Source organism: Perognathus longimembris, chromosome 2 (assembly GCF_023159225.1).
Source record: "Perognathus longimembris pacificus isolate PPM17 chromosome 2, ASM2315922v1, whole genome shotgun sequence".
Classification (NCBI taxonomy): Eukaryota; Metazoa; Chordata; class Mammalia; order Rodentia; family Heteromyidae; genus Perognathus; species Perognathus longimembris.
The window spans coordinates 76,737,654-76,756,722 of record NC_063162.1 but is presented as its reverse complement, the minus strand read 5'-3'; the positions used below and the strand labels follow the sequence as shown (position 1 = coordinate 76,756,722).

The 19,069-nt window shown below is 38.6% G+C and overlaps 1 protein-coding gene across 4 annotated transcripts in view; it reads right to left on the bottom strand.

Moving 5' to 3' along the window:
* Abca13 (ATP binding cassette subfamily A member 13) overlaps nt 1-19,069 on the bottom strand; it is a 403,566-nt gene that overhangs the window by 134,185 nt on the left and 250,312 nt on the right. For all 4 annotated transcript variants that reach the window (XM_048339554.1, XM_048339551.1, XM_048339552.1 and 1 more), the window contains one exon: nt 16,709-16,817. In XM_048339554.1, coding sequence (XP_048195511.1) covers nt 16,709-16,817 — 109 coding nt within the window. The remainder of the gene's footprint in view (nt 1-16,708; nt 16,818-19,069) is intronic.

The following is a 19,069-nucleotide window of genomic DNA, read 5'->3' as shown; positions in this document are numbered from 1 at the left end:
GCCTCTCAAAGTGGAGCAGAAGGAAGGGCCCTCTTATTTGAGACCATGCCCTTTGGTCTTAACAGGTATCAGTGTGCAAACCATGGGTTATATGACAGAGTTCTGTATCCAGCCCTCTGTCTTCCCCAGTGGTTAGATGCCTCAAAGTTCCTTTCCAATGTTAAAAAAAAATGCTTTAGTATATTCTTTGACCCTGCCTCCTTGGGAAAGTTCTCCTTTCAAAGCACTGTTGGCTTTGGATAGTGGGGCCACTCCAGATCATCAGTGGTAGAACGAAGTGGCCGTACACCCAGCTAGGAATGAGACAGAGCATAGTCTACTGCTAGATGCTTCTTACGTAGTGGAGCATAGTCCACTGCTAGATGCTTCTTATGTAGTAGAAATATGGGCATGACTTGAAGCCTTTCCTGGGCTGTCTGTGTCTCATACTCTTAGACCCCTTCTGTCTAGCCTTCTTTGATTATCATGTCCTACCCATAGCCCTAGCATGAGGCTGGCTTAGGAAATCCTGCCACCCTACAAAAATCAAAAAAGCACCTTAGGCTAGGATGCTCTCCTCCTTCAGCTTCCTCACTTCCTTGAGAATTCTCATCATCCTTCCAGTTAGCCAGACCCCATGACCCCACTGTTCCTCACCCTACACATCTGAGAAGCTTCCTAGTCTTGTCATTTCCATCGGTGCCACACTGTGGTTTTGTACATCAGCCTCCTACTAACATACTGTCCCTTAGCCCACCTCTGCCCATGCCCTTCCCACCCCTCAGTAGCCTAGATAGCTCCTAAAAGGAAATGGATATTAAAACAGAGCATTCATAGTCATTATCTAGACACAGATGCTCTTCAAAGTAAAGTCCTAAAGTCTCCTATTATTCTCTATTTCACTGGTGTGAATTTCTACCATTTTCCTTAACTCATAACTACAGGCATATTCCACCTCTTCCTTATACTTTTTGTCCAGGCCCCATGGACTTCTTACTCCCATTGCATATCAATTTGATGAATTAAATTTCTACCTCTTGAAATTATTATTGCTCTGACATGCTTTAGTGAGATATAGCTGATGAATTAAAAATGTATAAAGACTGACTCTGACTTATAATGGCTTAACTTATGATTTTCAAGCTAAGGACAGTACAAAACCAACACACCCTTTGTAGAAATCAAGCTTCCTATTTGAATTTCAATATTTTCCAAGCCTACTAATAATACACATTACTGCACTCCCGTGATGCTAGGCAGTCTATTGAGCTGCTGCTCCTAGACAGCCATGTAATCAATTTTCCATAGAGCACCACTCTGCAAAGTAGTGATGCTGAGCAGGAAAGCTGTGTCCCATGCATTTCCCTCTTCAAAGACTTCACCCTGCAAGTTCATCAACACACCAACCCATCATTAAAAAATCAAGGAGCATATGCATTGTGAGATGATTATCACACGTGAGCTCATTATCATACTCATCCTCCCTTTTATACTGTTAGTGAGAACATAAATTAATATATCCATTATGATACCATTATAAATAATCGCACAGAAGTACTTCAAAACATTATAAATGGAACTACTATGTGATCTGTCAATCCCACCAAAGGAATGATGGAATTACATTCTAAGTTGATAAAAACACTTTTTAAAGAAATATGTGCTAATCTCATACACATATAGATAGATATACATAAAAATATATATGGATATATTTATATAGTATATGCATATATACTTATATATGCATATATAGCTATGGTGTATAGTATGTATCTATTATACACACAAGTATTATACATCTAATATGTACAAATAACTGTAGGCAGATACATGATTGGAGAAAATACATTATACCTATAGATATATAGGCATAAATATAAGTAAAATAGGCTATAATTATAAATATATAGGGATAAATATAAGTATATAAATAATGAGTATATAGGTGTGTATATATATGCACACATAAGTACACATAAAATATATGTTTATATATGTACATACAAATATAGTGGAATATTGTTCAACTTTAAAAAGGAAACCTTTGTCTTTGTAAGAATATGGATAAAAGTAAGGATATTATTCTAAGAAACTGAATGGAAAAAAAATCCACGACCTTACTTAGATGTGGAATTTTAATGCTAAAACTCATGAAAACAGAGAGGAAATGATTCTCAGCCAAAGGAAGATATTCTTAGGAACAGATCACAAAGGCTCAATAGCTACATGAATATGATCACATAAAATGATGCTTATCGAAATGAACTCCAAGTAAAAACAAGAGGATTTGGGGGTTTCTTTTTTCTCCTATATTGCTGTTTTTGTATTTCTATACTTTTTGTCTTGTATGTAAGTTTATCTGCTTGGGGGTTAGGGGAGAGCACAGAAATGGTGGAAAAAGGGTAATTAGTGATACTCAGTAGACACTACACTGAAAATGAACTATATAACTTGTAAGAGAGCAGGTCAGGAGGGAAAACTGGGAGAAAACAAGGGAAGCGGTGACACAGTTCAAAAACAAATGTACTCATTACCTAACTCAGATAACTGTAACTCCTTTGTGCATCACCTTTACAATAGCAATAAAAAATAAAGGAGAAAATCTAGAAAAGAATGGTACTCAGGGATTAAAGTGGTCAATGTTGGAAGATGTTGGTTAAAGACAACAGAGTTTCAGGTAGGAGATGAATAAGCACAGTACTGTAGTTAAAGGTACTGTTTTGTTTACTTGAAGTTTAATAAGTATAGATCAGAAGTGTTATCACTATGTGTATGTACACAGGAGAGATGAGTTCAATGGCAGAAGTAAAGATCAAGGATGGAAGCAGCACTTCTCAGACCTCAACCCTGACAGACTTGTGAGCAAAGAGAAGGAACTGGTACCCCCCAAAGTGTGCAGCATCCTTCTTGACCCATGAATTCCACATTTGCTGCTCCCACTAACCATGAACCAAAAATTCATGGAAAAAATTGCACCCATACTGGACATACACACATTTCCCCCCATTATGATTTCATGAGCAGTATGGTCTAAGAACTATTCTTCTATAGATTACAGAATACAGAAAATGTGCCTACATTATATGCAAATGTTGTAGCATTGCCATTTTGCATAAAGCACTGGGACATCTGTGGGTACTATGGGGGATCTGGAAAGGAATTTTCCACAGATACTGGGGTAGGACTGTACAAAAGGTAACCTGTGGCCATGTGTTCTACACTATGAGTGCAGAAAGTCTTAGAGAAAAAATGCTGTCACCTCAGTGTTTCCAAGACCATTTGAGAAGAGGCATCTGAATCACAGGTATTCAAAACACCTGCCAGATTGTGACAGCTGCGACATTCTGGGATTCAAGACTGTGGTTGCCCCTGCCACAACCCATTTTGCTGCCAGCTTGTCATACACTTCTCTTCAGCCTACACTTGTGATTTCCCTAACACCTTATCTACACAGTGAGAGGAAGACAAGGCTGAGGTTAAATGTCTCTGCCCTGCTCACTGTTGCAGTTAAAAGCTTCAAATATTCCTGTGGAGAGTTGAATAATAAAGTTATATTGGATCTTTATTTGTCCAGATTGCATAAATATCTTTTCTTACATGAAAACACCAGAGTCACAGCAGAGACTGAAAACAGTGACCTAATATTAACTTTCTGCGCTGCCCTCATTCCTCTGTTAGAAATTGATTCTCTTTCATTGTAGCACATTCTCTGGTTTTGTATCATTTCTCAAGTTCTAATTATGGGGTGAGAGCTCTTCTGTTCTCCCCTCTCACTGGTGGTTGACTGACAACCCTTGTGGTTAGTAATCCCCAGATGGGCTAAACCCTATATATAATACACTTTCCTATTTAGTCATCTGGTTATTTACTTGATAAAATTCTGTATTAAAGAAACCAATAGAGCATCCTCTCATTACTGTGTAAGGCAGCTCACAGCTTTCTAGAATTGTAGGTTTTATACATAATAGGAACCCTGAGGGATGATGTAGCCTAGGCACCCACTTGGCATAGTCTAGCTTAGGTACGTACATCCTTGTACTGTGGAAGCATGAAGGGCAGCAGATGGATGAAGCTGATCTCCTGGAGCCCAGGGCCCGCTCTGCATTGGCAACACTCATGTCTCCACCTCTCCAAACAAATCACCCACTAATATCCAACAGCACTGCAAACTGGGCATGTAAGAATCTCAGTGTGTTCCAATGGCATGCATAACATAGAGTCATGAAGCATTTCATGGCAGAAGAATGCCATGTATTCCTTGCAATAAGCTCTAGGAGCTAGTCACTGGTGCCTCAGGCCTGTAATCCTAGCTACACAAGAGGCTGAGATCTGAAGATCACAGTTCGAAGCCATCCCAGGCAGAAAAGTGCATGAGACTTTTATCTCCAATAAACTACCAGAAAACCAGAAGGGCATTGTGGCTCTAATCAGTAAAGTGCTAGCCTTGAGCAATAAGAGCTAAGAAATAGCACTTGGGTCCAGAATTCAAACCTCACAACTAACAGAAGGTGGGGGAGCTTTAGGAAACAGCCTGCCAAAGCAGCCACCTGTCAATCTATTTCTCTTTTTTACACACAGAGCTAAGTGTCCATGGGCTATCCTCCCACTGGTCTTAGAAGTGTGAAACTGCCAGACTTCCCCAGATTGGTGGGGCTGCCTCCCTTCCCAGGGACCCCCATTTAGAGATGATTCAGTGGGACACAGATTTTAATGTGACTTTGCTTGAGTATCCTCATATATTTTACATAGTGAATATTTTGGTGTGACTTCATTCAGGCCCTACAGAAAACTCTAATGGCCCAGGAACACAGTGCTTGTGCTCTGCACTCAAGGCCAAGGGAAAACCTTCAGTCACCTGTAACGCTCATCACTATTCAGAAGCCTGGAAGACAGGATTCTGAACAGTTCACAGTAAAGAAATGGTAAGTATTTGAGAAGATAGATCCATTTAACTTGAGCTAAACATAACATGATGTATACATGTGTTGAAACATCACATAAGACTTTATAAACATTTTTATATCTCATGTCTATCATCTATCTATCTATCTAATCTATCTATGTTCTGGTACTGGGGCTTGAATCCAGGTATCCTATAGCCTTTTCACTCAATGCTACCATTCTAACAGTTGGCGCCAAGAAACAGACAACCCTGGACAAGCTCATATCCAACAGCATCCCAGACCTCTCATAGGACTATAAATAAGGTTGGAGTAGAATGGTTCTCTGTAGGGTCACTCTGTAATAATCACATAGATCTGGGTAGGGAGGTAGGCAGGCTGCTGGTTGGGAAGGGTAGAATCTAATGGTTCACACATACTCATGTGGAATGCACAGGCTGCCTGTTGAACACACAAGCAAGGCTGGCTGAAGGGGAGGGCAGATGACACACAACAAAACACATATGTTATCTTGGTTTAGGAGCACTGAGTTTGCTTTTCATTTTAGCATTGCAATCTGGCCTATTGCAAGATCTGATGTTTTCATATCCTGCTTATTTCTTAGGAACTGTTGCATAAGATCACACACAGTTGAAATCAAACTAACATTTCTTTAATTGGTGCTAAGAAGAATTTATCTATATCTGGCAAAAGTGAAGAGATTTGAAGCTATTTAAATAATTGATGAAGATGGATGGATGATAACATATGTGTATGTGTGCTTGTGTGTGTGTATGTGTGTGTGTGTTTGCATGTTCTCAAAATCAAAAGAGTAATTTGAGACAGAACAAGAAGACTAAAGGAAGTTGATTCTGTCCTTGGGCATCCTGGGTCCTCAGATTTTAAGCTCAGCAGCCTATATAAGAGAAATATCACCTGCAGAGTACTCTCCTACCATCACACCTTCTCATCACAGACCCTTATTTTATACTGTAACAAAACTCCTTGCAAAGATTCAAGAAGGAGGGGTCCTGGCGTAACTCCTATCAAATGTGACTAGTCTGTGGAGAAAGTGCAAAGGAGGACCTAAAGGGGTGGGGGAAACAGAGAAGGAAATGAGGAATAGGGGGACATTCTTGTAACTAATCTGAGGTTAAGTATAATTGGTAAGAAATTGAGAGGTGCCACCCCAGTTTCTAGATCTTCATTTAATCTCTTTTCTGTGAAACTAGGAAAATCATTTCTAGTCTTTGATGTCCTCACTGTGAGAACCACATTGTGGCAATGAACAATCTCCATAATTGGGTTATTATTTTCATTGTGCCGTGTGCACTCAGTACTCTATTTAGGTAACAATGGCATTGTGAGAGAATCTTGGGACTGATGATGTTGGAAAAAGGATCAAAGATAGGAAAGAAAGGGCTTCCATTTCAGTACCACCATTGAACAGAATGCACTCACTCATCTCTCTCCAGCAGTACTTCAAAGGTTTGCAGAGATGACATTTGCAAATGTACATTGTGGGGTACATTTGAATCATTTTTCTTGTTTGATTATTCTTATCATTTATATTCTGGCTTTTCTTTCCAAGAATTGGCCCATAGCAATGTCTAAATGTATCAAATTAGTTTTCTCATTTAGCATTCTCATTATGGCGACATCTGTTAAGGTTTCTAGACTGTATATTTGTCAAGGAAAATGCACATCTGGGCTTTTGTTTCATAGCCATTATGATTGCAAGATACTTAACATATCACCGTCAATTCAAGTAGTCACTTTCAAGTTCATTACTCATAAAATGTGTATACTCTGGAAGTACTAATGTCCAGACGTCTGAAATGTCCACATGTTAATGTCCACACTAAAAGAAATGTCTAGCCTTAGCATTAGTATGTGTGAGGAATTTTGTGTTCATTTAATTAACTAACCACGAGATATGGAAGAGTAATTACATAAATTCAAACAATCTTGAGAAAAATATATGAATTCTTCTTACTAATTGCAACACAATGGCTTTTACCTTTTATTCACTCCAGGGAAAAAAAATGTTCTGTACTCTCAATATAATTATTAAGCCCGGCACCACTGGCATATGCCTGAAATCTTAGCTACTCAGGAGGCTGAGATCTGGAGGATTATAATTCAAAGCCAACCCGGACTTCATCTCCAAAATGCAAAATACTAGATTGGAGGCACAGCTCAAGTGGTAGAGCACCAGACCAGCAAGCATAAGGCCCTGAGTTCAAACCACAATACTGCAAAAACAATTAAATTAAATTAAATTAAATTAAATACTATAAGCCAATTGTAAAGATATCATAAATTTAAAAATAAGGTACAGGATAAAATTCAGTTATAATCTAGTCCCAAGACATTCAGATTTAGAGGTAGTCACTTTTTTATTTTTAGGTTTATTGGTTTCTTTCACAAGTCCTGGGGCCTAGACTTAAGGCCCGAGCACTGTCTCTGACTTGTTTTTGCTCAAGGCTAACAGGCTACCATTTGAGCAACAGCGCCACTTCTGGCTGTCTCTGTTTATGTGGTGCTGGGGAATCAAACCCAGGGTATCATGCATGCAAGGCAAGCACTCTACCTCTATGCCATATTCCCAGCCCCTATTTCTTTTCTTTTCATGGTTTTCCCCTATATATGCACATTATTGTTGAACTGCTCTGTGTTATATGGATTCAATTCCATGAATCATTCTTAACTTTGCATTAATTTTTCAAATGAAAGGAAGAAAGAGAATAGGAGGGAGGGAGGGAGGGAAGGAGGGAGCAAGGGAAAGGAAAGATTTTTCTGGTTCTATATGCAGATCAGCCTTCTCCCAGCCTCCAGGTAGCTGTTTACTTGTTCCTGAAAGAGAGCTAATATGGATATTAGTTTCTAAATTCCCCTTGTGTCTATTCTTGTGTTTCAGTGATCAAATTATGAAGTCAGCTATGGAATTCAGCCTGTGGTTCCCCAACCTGGTACACATTAGAGTCACCTAAGGAATTTAGAAAGTCACATGATTGAGACTTGCTCCAGAATCCCTTAAAGCTGAAACTCTGTGGGATTGCAGTAGAAATCATTGTGTTTAACTCCTTGATGACTGCAGTATTCAGTGGTTGTAGTTTGACCATGGTGGACATTGGTCAAGCCATTTCCTCCAACAGGGTAACAGATTTTGTTGACTGTCTTTCTAGACTTGGCTCACATGTGAATACAGAGTTGATGTAGGTTTTCTCTACATTTCCAACTATTATCTCTATCACTCATAACTTCAAGATAAAAAATAAATACAATAAAAACCAAACCCTTGGGGCTGGGGATATGGCCTAGTGGCAAGAGTGCCTGCCTCATATACATGAGGCCCTGGGTTCGATTACCCAGCACCACATATACAGAAAATGGCCAGAAGTGGCGCTGTGGCTCAAGTGGCAGAGTGCTAGCCTTGAGCAAAAAGAAGCCAGGGACAGTGCTCAGGCCCTGAGTCCAAGCCCCAGGACTGGCCAAAAAAACAAAAAACAAAAAAACCCAAACCCTCTTCTATTCTTAGTCTGTCTTCCTTTTAGTTACTTCTTTATCTATTTAGGGACTATTCTATTTAAGCTTCTGTTTCATTTTATTCATTTCATCTTATTAAAAATTTTCCTCTTTCATTCATTCTTCTATATTTATTTAATACCAGTCCAATAAATTCATGCCAATTTTAAAAGGTACAATAATAAAAGCAGCAAGTGTGTACTTTATTGCATATTAGCTTTTATCAGAGAATATAATCATAATAATGAAATACACTACAGAAACCCTATAATAATGGTACCGGGTCTCCTTTATTTAAGAAAAACATTTATTAAAATCCTCAAAGACTCCAGAAAAACAGACACATCCATAGTTTAAACACCAGCCACGAAGTATTTGTATTCTTCTTACTTAAGCTAGAGGTACAAATGAAAGAAGGAAATGCAAAGTGTTACCTTCTCTAATGACTTGTCACTGTGTCTGGAGAATGGTAGACATAGTATATGAATTCTTGCTAAGACTGGATCTATCAATGCACTTGAGAAGCTAAGGACTGTAGGAGATGAGAGATGAAGCCACTGACTCAATTTGCAAGAGTGGCAAGGACCTCAACAGGTGAGGCAATATCTGTGATTGCCCTTAAAAGGCCAAGAAAGGCCTAGCTTCTCATTAAGTATGGAGGAGAAGAAATGGCAGTCCATATGGAGACCATGTAAGTATAAAGGCCCAAGGGACCATCAGTCCATTGTATGTAAAGATGTAGATACTCTAAGGAAAGAGATGGGGCATAAAAAGATATGAAACTCAAATGACAGGCAGCAGTGAGCACATGCCTATTCAAAAGCATGGGCTGTGTAATGAACACATAATGGAAAACACTAAAAGTCCTGTATTTTGCCAGATAACAGTGGCTATTACCTATAATGTAAGCTATTCAGATGGCTGAGAACTAAAGATGTGGTTCATAAGCAAGCCAGCCTGGGCGGAAGAGTCTATGAGACTCTTATCTGTAACTATGCAGCAAAAAAGCAGAAGGCAGAAACATGGATCAAGTGTAGAACACCCAGCCTGGAGTGGAAAAGTATAAAGGGTAGCAATCAAGCCCTGAGTTCAAGCCCAGTAACAATACAAAATACAAACAAACAAAAAAATGTCTTGAACCGAGGGCAAGAATTTTAGTTCCAAAAATGGTGGATAGCTCATACCTCTAACCCTAGCTATTTAGGAGTTTGAGATCTAAGGATCCTGATTTGAAGCCAGCCCTGGAAAAGTGTGCGAGACTCTTATCTCCAATAAGCTACTAAAAAGCTAAAGTAGGGGTGTGGCTCATGTGGTAGAACACCATCCTTAAGTGGAAAAGCTACAGAATGGCTCCCAGGACCTGTGTTCAAGCCCCAGTATAGGCACACACAAATAAGAAGGACAATTTTAGAAGCACTTTTCCCAGCAAAATGTCACAGCATGATTAATGTATTTTATTACTGCATTAATACAAGTGGAATTTTGATTTAAAAAATGCTTTCAGTAGAGAGTAAGTAGAAAGGGAAGGCATTTAGAAGCGTATATGATAATCAAATATCAATGGGAGAAACTAAAAGAAAGTATGTGAGTAACCCATTTAAATTTGAGGAAGAGAAAATTCCAAGCAGCTAGGCATATACCTGTAATTCTAGCTACTTGGTAGGCAGAGGCGGATGGAATCAAGGTTCAAGGAGGGCAAACCCAACAAGTTATCATCTCAAAATAAAATACAAAATAAAGGCACTGGGGCCTTGACTCGGATAAAAGAGTGCTGGTGCATAGCATGCATATGGCTCTGGGTTCAATCCTGGGTACCTCCTGTGGTGTTATGTCATCTATATTCCCAATTTATTACATAAACCTCCCTTTCCTGTCGCGACTGTATAAACAAGTCAAATTAGAATTGAAATCTTGACAACAACAAATAAAATAACTCTAAGGGTTTTTTATTCCAAATAACTGAAAATAAATGTACCTTTCCAAGTCAATATTGCAAGGAGTGAAATGTTCACTGCTCACAGTAGATGCTTCTGGGATGAGTATTAATAGATATATCTGCAACATCACTGAGGACATTGCAAGGACACAAGCCATCCAAGAATGTGGTCCAGCTAATAGTGTTCTTCTGTTGCTTGACCTAATCACCCCCATGGCCAGGTACCAGAAACTTAAGGGCAACCCCCAAACCCCAGAGCCACCTAAAACTATAGAATCTCCTAGAAAATATTCTTGCCCATTTCCCTCTTATTCTTTTCTTGACTGATGGTGGGTCTCCTCCATGGCTCTCAATGGTGTGGTGTGGCCTAACTCCTTCTTTGGTATCTGTGAGAACCCCAAATCATCTTTCCAATAGCAATTGTCTCCTCATCTGTTGCCCTTACTGTAATGCAGTGATAATAAAATCCATATATTGAAATAAAGCTTACCAAGCCATCTCTCCCAGTGTAGCAGACTTGCTCTGGGCTAAGGAGACCTTAACTAATTGCATAGAGAGAAAAGATTGTGGCCTCTGCTTGTTCTTGAACATTAATCTCCACAGATTGGGGAATTGCTTTTGTCTGGTTCCCCCTCCACACTGAGCAACTACTAAATGTCATGATTTCCTTTAGTCTCTCTCTCTCTCTTCACTTTCCAAAGGCCTTCTGCTATTCTGTGAATCCTTCTATTAGCCATCTATCTCCTGGCCTAGGCACCTGTGGGGCAATATTCTCCTTATGATTTTCACAGACCATACCCACTGTCTCTTTTCTTTCTGGCCTGAGACTATCTTTTGGCCGTCAGAACCCCATTCATGTGACAGAGCAACCTAATCTTCAGCCCATAGACAGTTTATGGTATATTAGAATTCCTTGCACTATGTCTCTAGCTCACAGAAAGATACTGGTGATTGGGACACCAGTTCCCCCAATTCACAGCAAAAAGGAGTGTGATCAAAGCAAATAAAATTGACACGAAATCCTCGAGTTCTCTATGATTAGTTGTTTCTTTGGTTGCTATAGATCTTGGACCAGGTCCCAAAGCTCCCATAATACTATGTTAGTATTTTTAGCTGTTTATTTAACTCTTCCGTGGGGTAAATGAAACCTATTCTGACACCTTCTGATGTTTGAGCCTTATTTTCTTTGTGTGGGAACTGGTCTATCCCTGTAAATGCTCTAGATGCTTATTATAATGGAGGAGAAGCTCAGATGATCTAAATCATTTGCACCCACTCATCTCAAGGAGGTGTGGCAGCTGCACCACTCTATGTCTCTATCACACATCCCACAGGAGGGAGGATCAGAAGATGTTAATCAGCTACCACCAATTCCACAAAAAAATACAGAAACAACCACGGGCAGAAGAGGACAAGAAATACCTCACTGGGAAACTGCTGAGGACTACAGAAAGTGTCTGGGCATCCCTGGAAGACCAACAGTTGATTGTACCTCAGCACACATGGCTATGGGTAACAGATGGAAGCCTGCTGCTCAAATCAATTTATTGGTTAAAACAGAAACAAACACACCATTCAGTTCCTCAAAAAGTCCTCAGACTACAGTCTGACATTGCATTTCAAGTTTATGTCACTTTATTATTTTATTAGATTTATTTACGTTTCCTTTTCTTTTTTCTTTCCATTTTTCTTCCTTCCTTGTTTCCTATTTTTTTCCTTCCTTATTTTCTTTCTTTATTTCCCTTTATTTTTTGAGACAGAGCTTCTCTCTGTAGCCCAGACTGGCATCAAACTCAGATCTTTTTGCCTCAATCTTAATACTTGTGCTTATTTTTCAATGGTAGATATTAGAGGACATATAATAACAGGAACAAATTTTAATTTTTAAAGCATGCCCAATGTTTGAAATAAATTTTAGACTTACATTGCCCTTATACTTTTTTTAAAAAGATGAACAAGTTTTATACTTGCCTTCTATAAAAGTCTGGCCATCCTGCAAACAAACACCTTTTCTAGATAAAATCCTTCATTTAGTTTCTGTTTAGCTCTTTCGAGGCTTTTATTCATCAATTTTCTTTATATTCTTATTCTTGAATGTTCAAAGTATACCTTACCTCCTCAGCCTCTCCACACACACACACACACACACACACACACACACACACACACACACACTTTCTCTTCACAGTCAAACATCCACAAAGCAGAAGGCTTTATTGTTTGGATTCTTAAGTTTTTTATCTTTTCTGTTTCATTCCTTCTATTCTGATGTATGCTTTTACAACATTACTGGAGATTGCAAAAACAAAAATCCCTAAATGGCTTTGCAGTATTTTTCCCTGTTTTTTGCCCTTCTGCTTGAAATTCTGTTCTCTCCTGGTATCTGTGGCAAGATTTCCCCACCGTGAGGGTTGCAGCATCTCTGCTCAGGTCCTCCTGAACATTTTCATGTGTATGTGTGAATCATAGCCACCTGGCTGCTTCCTTGAATTTACCACTGCTCCTGACATCTCTTACAAGGCCATCCATCCTGAGCAGTCAGTCATTCAATATACAAAGCTCAGGTGGATGAATTCAAATTTGAAATCCTTTCTTTTCTCTATCCTCTCTGCTCTAATTTTTCTCTCATTTGTTTCAATTTTTATCATGTGTTTTCTCCAGATTTACCTTAGTTTTGCCTGGGTTACTTACAAATTATGAGATGATTTCCTTATAGGCCTTAGATTGCAAATCACTTCCCTTTTAATTCCTGGCCTCCAGATCATTCATTCTAACCCACAATTTTGATTCTGTCATTATCCCTGAATATGTAGAAAGACTAACTACTGTGATCAGTACCAAAGTCTAGAGTCCTTACATCACCAATGTCAAGCATAATTTGACTTCAGTCTTTCCAGACAGATTGACAATGATGTCTCAATACTTAATTCTATGAGTGCATGCCATGACTTTTCTTGTAGTACCAAGCCCCTCCATGGCTTTCTGACATCGCCCACCTACCTGCTTATTGTTCAAGGTCTAGTGTTAATGGCTCCTTACCCATGGAGCATGTACATGAGATATGACCTCTCAGTTTGATGGATAAGTGCAAACTTGTTACCAGTAAAAGTTTGACAGCAGTCTTGGTCTCACTCCAGAGCCAAATTTACTCAGAGCTGGAGCTGCAGCTCATATTTTTAATATCAACTTTCTAATCAGTAAAGTAGGCAAATATTTCCCAGCTTACAAAAATCGAAATAAAAATTAAATGAGACCTTGGAAATTTCATTTAATGAATACATTGCATATTTCAGAAACTTAATAAATATTACTATTTTATCTCCATTCCACATGACTTAAGACTTGTTTTGGCCAGGCATGGGTGTCTCATGCCTATAATCCTAGCTACGCAGGAGGCTGAGATCTGAGGATCGAGGTTCAAAGCCTGCCCAGGCAGCAAAGTCCAATAAGACTCTTATCTACAATTAACCACCAGAAAACCAGAAGTGGCACTGTGGCTCAAGTGGTAGACTACTAGCCTTAAGCTGAAGAGTTCAGGGACAGCACCCAGACCCAGAGTTCAAGCCCCAGGACTAACAAAATGAAAAATGAAAAATAAACCATTTGTTTTGTAATTTTCTTAGCCATACATATTTTAATGATTTATGCTACTCATTATTAGTAAAGTTTCTAGAGTAACACAGAATAAATTTATTTTATTAAAAACATGATAGTAAGCAGAGTGTTGGTGGCTCACACCTATAATCCTAGCTACTCAAGAGGCTAATGTCTGAGGATTGGGATTTGAAGCCAACTCGGTCAGTAAGGTCCTTGAGACTATTACTTCCAAAACAGCCAGAGGTGCACCTGGGGCTTAAGTAATAGAAACTCAGAGACAGTGCCTAAGCCCTGAGTTCAAACCTCAGGACCAGCACCGCAAACAAAAACAAAAATTTGATATAGATCAGCTGTATAATGCCTATCATATACAGATGCTCTGTGTTCAATCCCCAACATCACACACACGCACACACAAGCACACACACACACAGAGTAGAGAAAAGAAAACAAATGTGTAAAACTGAAGTAAGTTTGGAGGAAGGTGAAAGCATATTACAGTAACTAGCATTAATTTATATGTGAATTAATGTTTCAGTAAATATAGTTTGCAAATAAATTATGACGGTTGTAGTTTGCTATGCTTTATACTACCTAGGGGTTTTTCCTTCTTATTTTAAAAGAACCTGAATTAAATTGATAAATTATAATTTACTCAACTAAAGCAAATGAACACTCTCTTAAACCAATAATTAACTCTCTATTCCAGAAAAGGACCAATGCCATTCACCAAAATAAGAAAGCATAAATAATCAATAGTGATCAACATAAGTAAGTGACAAGTTGAAGACCCAACATAAATCAAATTACAATGTTCATCTTCCCAATAGTGAGAACACTAAAGTGATCTATATTCTCTATTGCAAAATAATATCAATAATATCCTTTTAAAAGTCAACTTACAAGCCAGGTGCCTGTGGCTCACTTATGTAATCCTAGCTACATAGGAGCCTGAGATCTGAGAATCACAGTTCAAAGCTAGCTTAGGCAGAAAAGTCCCAATGAGACTCTTATCTCCAATTAATCACTCAAATACTGGAAGTGGTGCTATGGTTTAAGTGGTAGAACACTAGCCTTGAGTATAAAGTAGCTCAGGGCCAGCGCCCAGACTCTGAGTTCAAACCCCATGATTGACAAAAAAAAAAGGTAAATTTATGGGCTAGAGGCATAGGTCTCAGGCTAGACATTGCTTTCTCAGCAAGCATGAGGCCCTACATTCAATTCCTAATACCACCAATAACTATTTTATTTTTGCTTTTGTAAGATATGAAAGCCATAGAATAATTTTAGGAAAGAATTCTCAAGCCACATTTTTGGGGGTTTGTTTTTTTTGTTTTGTTTTTTTGTTTTTTGCTTTTGGCTTTTTCTTGGTGGTTCTGGGACTTGAACTCAAGCCCTTGGGTCTGTCCTTTCACTTTTCTGCTCAAAGCTAGTACTCTACTATTTGAGACATAACTCTACTTCTAGTTTTGTTTGGGGGGAATGGATAATTGGAAGAGATTCACAGACTTTTCTCTCAGGCAAGCTTCAAATCAAGTTCCTCAGACTTCAGCCTCCTGAGTACTGAGGATTAAAATTGTAAGCCACCAGTGCCAACCTTCAAGACACTTTTTATTCTATCCTTTTCTTTAAAAAAAAAAAGTATTATCTTTAAGTAGTTGTAAAAAGGAGTTGCCATTGACCAAAACAATTCATGAATACAGTCCATCTTGATCAATATCACCTCTTTCAACATGCTCACCCATCCCTCCCAACACATCCCTTCCTTTGCTTATCTTAATTTTAGGTTATGTATTGAATATTTCCTCATTTAAGAAAGCAGATTATGTGTACAATGCATCTTGATCTGTGCCATAACATCAACATCTTCATCCCCCTTCCCTTCTATTTCTCAGTTGTGCAGAATATACAATGAATTCGTCTCTGTGTTCTCCCCATTTCCTCTTCATTCTCTATTTTTCTCCCCCTAGGCCCAATCCCTACCTTCTCACAAGTACTCATTTACTGGTACTTATTTTGTTGAGCTTTGACTTCATTTTTTTAATAGTGATACTATTTGCACTCTCCACAGAGTCTATTACACTTCGGTTAATTCATTTGTACTGCTTGCTTATTACCCAGTGTGTTTACTTGTGGATTTATAGGCACACTTCAGCTATCATAAATGAAAGAAACCATGAAACCTACATTTCTCTGGGTCTGGCTGACTTCAATTAATATAATTTTTCCAAGTCTTTCCATTGCCTTATGAATGGTACAATATCATTCTTTCTGATGGATGAGTAAAATTCCATTGTGTACATATACCACATTTTCTTGTTCCATTCATCCATTCAGGAGCATCTGGGCTGATTCCCTATCTTGGCTATAGTAAATAATGCTGCAATGAATATGATTGTGCTAGTGGCTTTTGTGTAGACTTGTTTGTGCTCTATTAGACAAATTTGCAGGCATAGGATTGCTGGGTTATAGAGTGGCTCTATGTTCAGTTTTTTGAGGAACTTCTATACCATTTTCCAGAGTTGTTGAACAAACTTACATTCCCATTAACAGAGTAATAGAGTTATCATTTTTAGTGAGGTCAGGGTTTCGAGGAAGTGAGATATTTAATGACACACATGTAAAGACAGAGCCTTTGACTTTGTAAATCTTTATACATGGTTGGATGCTAATAGAAATGTTCCCCATGGCATTTTTCTTTCCTATAAACCCTTTTTGTTTCTTTTACTTAATAAATTTTACCTTGAAAGTAATCAATTATAATGCATAAAAAGTCAAATGTTACCGTATTGTCTCCAGTCCACAGTAGAAGGTAAATGTCGCCACAAAATAAGGTTGTTTAGATGATTTAAGTAGGAAGGTAAGGAGTGGAAACCCTTCTGATTAAACCACACCTACAAAAGAAAGATAATTTAATGGATCTCAAAAAATTAATGCTTAAGTCTCTTCTAGGGCATAAATGCATGTGTCAGTTAGCTTCAAATGCACCTGAATGTGGAACCCACAATAAAGTTCCTTCATGCTTGCTAGTGAGCAGTCAACTCCAGTCGCTAATTTTATATTTGTTGCAAGCATATAATTTACAGCTAAAAATAGATTAAATTTCCCCCAGAACAAATGTGAATGTTGTTTTATAATTATAGTCTTAGGAGAAAAGAGAACCGAAGCCCATTTTTTTTCTTTCTCTGTTGGTAAGCTAATGAAATTTGACCTGCAAATTAAAATTGTAGAAGATGATCAGAAAAAAATGATTACTTTCAAATTAATAACTGAGTGTGGAACATTATTTCACAAAATAAATTGAGTTGAACATTTGCTGAGCATAGGGAATAAAGTTGCATGCCAGTTGAATGAGAAAAAGGTGGAGAAAACAGAAAAATATGTAATTGACTTCAGGCAAAAAGTATCATAAAGCACTCATCAAACTATCACTATCTATATTTCAAAATATCGGTATTTTAATGAAACATATATTCTCAATTTAGAAAGCTGGTAAGAAATATAACAAATCAGCTGGCGCCTTTGAATCTTCTGTCATTTGACTGTGCAGCTCATTTCTTTAGACAATGCTGTCTTTTGCAACAAATAATTCACCTGAGGAATTAGAGTTCTCCCACAAAAAGTTTACCCCCCGAGAAATCTGTTGGAATTTTCATCAACATGTATGCAAAATGACAGTCAGACTTAAGAGCCAAGAAGGTTCCAATCCATCATACATTGAGCAGTTGTTTTGAAACCAGCATGTGTGTGGTAACTGTAGAGCTCACAAAAACAGGTAACTAATCAAGTGAAGCTACAAAGCAGAAACAAAGCCCTACTATACAACACAACATTCCCCCGTTCTTTCTCAGCCCACTTCATGAGATACTTCAGAAAACAGAATTCACTCTCATCTCTTTCCACATCCAAGACACTCTTTTTTAAATATTGGTTTACATTCATCAAGTAAACCTTGCTATCATTTCTTAATCTCCAAGAAGAAGAAATGCAGTTTGAGACATACTAATCGCAGAATGCCGAATGTTTTCTAAGTGTCTAAGGCTATGCCTAAACAAAGTGGCATAGTAGGGTCCATTCCTTCCCTGAAAAACTATCTAATGCACCTTAAATCCACAATTCTGGAAAAGTAGAGCAAAGTGTGAGTTCTTTTTTTTTTTTTTTTTTTTTGGCCAGTCCTGGGCCTTGGACTCAGGGCCTGAGCACTGTCCCTGGCTTCTTCCCACTCAAGGCTAGCACTCTGCCACTTGAGCCACAGCGCCGCTTCTGGCCGTTTTCTGTATATGTGGTGCTGGAGAATCGAACCTAGGGCCTCGTGTATCCGAGGCAGGCACTCTTGCCACTAGGCTATATCCCCAGCCCAAAGTGTGAGTTCTTTAATGGCACTAAATTGGAGCAGTTAAGATCACATCTTAGAAGGATGTCCACCTCCTTCATTCAATTCAGAACTTTCTGTGCAACTCTGTAATCACATACACACACACGCACACACGTACACACACACATATCTGTCATAACTCTCAAGACACCTTTTGTTGCAACCTCATATATCCAGAAATGATGGGAACAGGGTTTTGTTAAAGTCAATTAAGGCTGCTACAGGAAAAAGGCCATTCATTGAATGTAGATACAGGAACCTCCCACTAATCCTTATCTGTGACCTTTCTTCCCATTATATCTTGATTACCTTCAGTTAAAGAAAAAAAAAAAGGGGGGCTGGGAATATAGCCTAGTGGCAAGAGTGCTTGCCTCACATACATGAAGCCCTGGGTTCAATGCCCCAGTACCACATATATAGAAAATGGCCAGAAGTGGTGCTGTGGCTCAAGTGGCAGAGTGCTAGCCTTGAGCAAAAAAGAAGCCAGGACAGTGCTCAAGCCCTTTGCCCGAGGCCCAGGAATTAAGTCAGAACTAAGGAAATGGAAAAACCTCCCATGCTCCTGGATTGGAAGGATTAATATAATCAAAATGGCAATATTGCCAAAGGCTATCTACAAATTCAATGCAATACCCATTAATATCCCAACACCATTTTTTTAATGAAATAGAGGAAGCAATCCAGAAATTCATATGGAATAATAAAAGACCTAGAACAGCAAAAACAATCCTAAGCAGAAAGAACAGTGCTGGAGGAATTACAATACCCAAC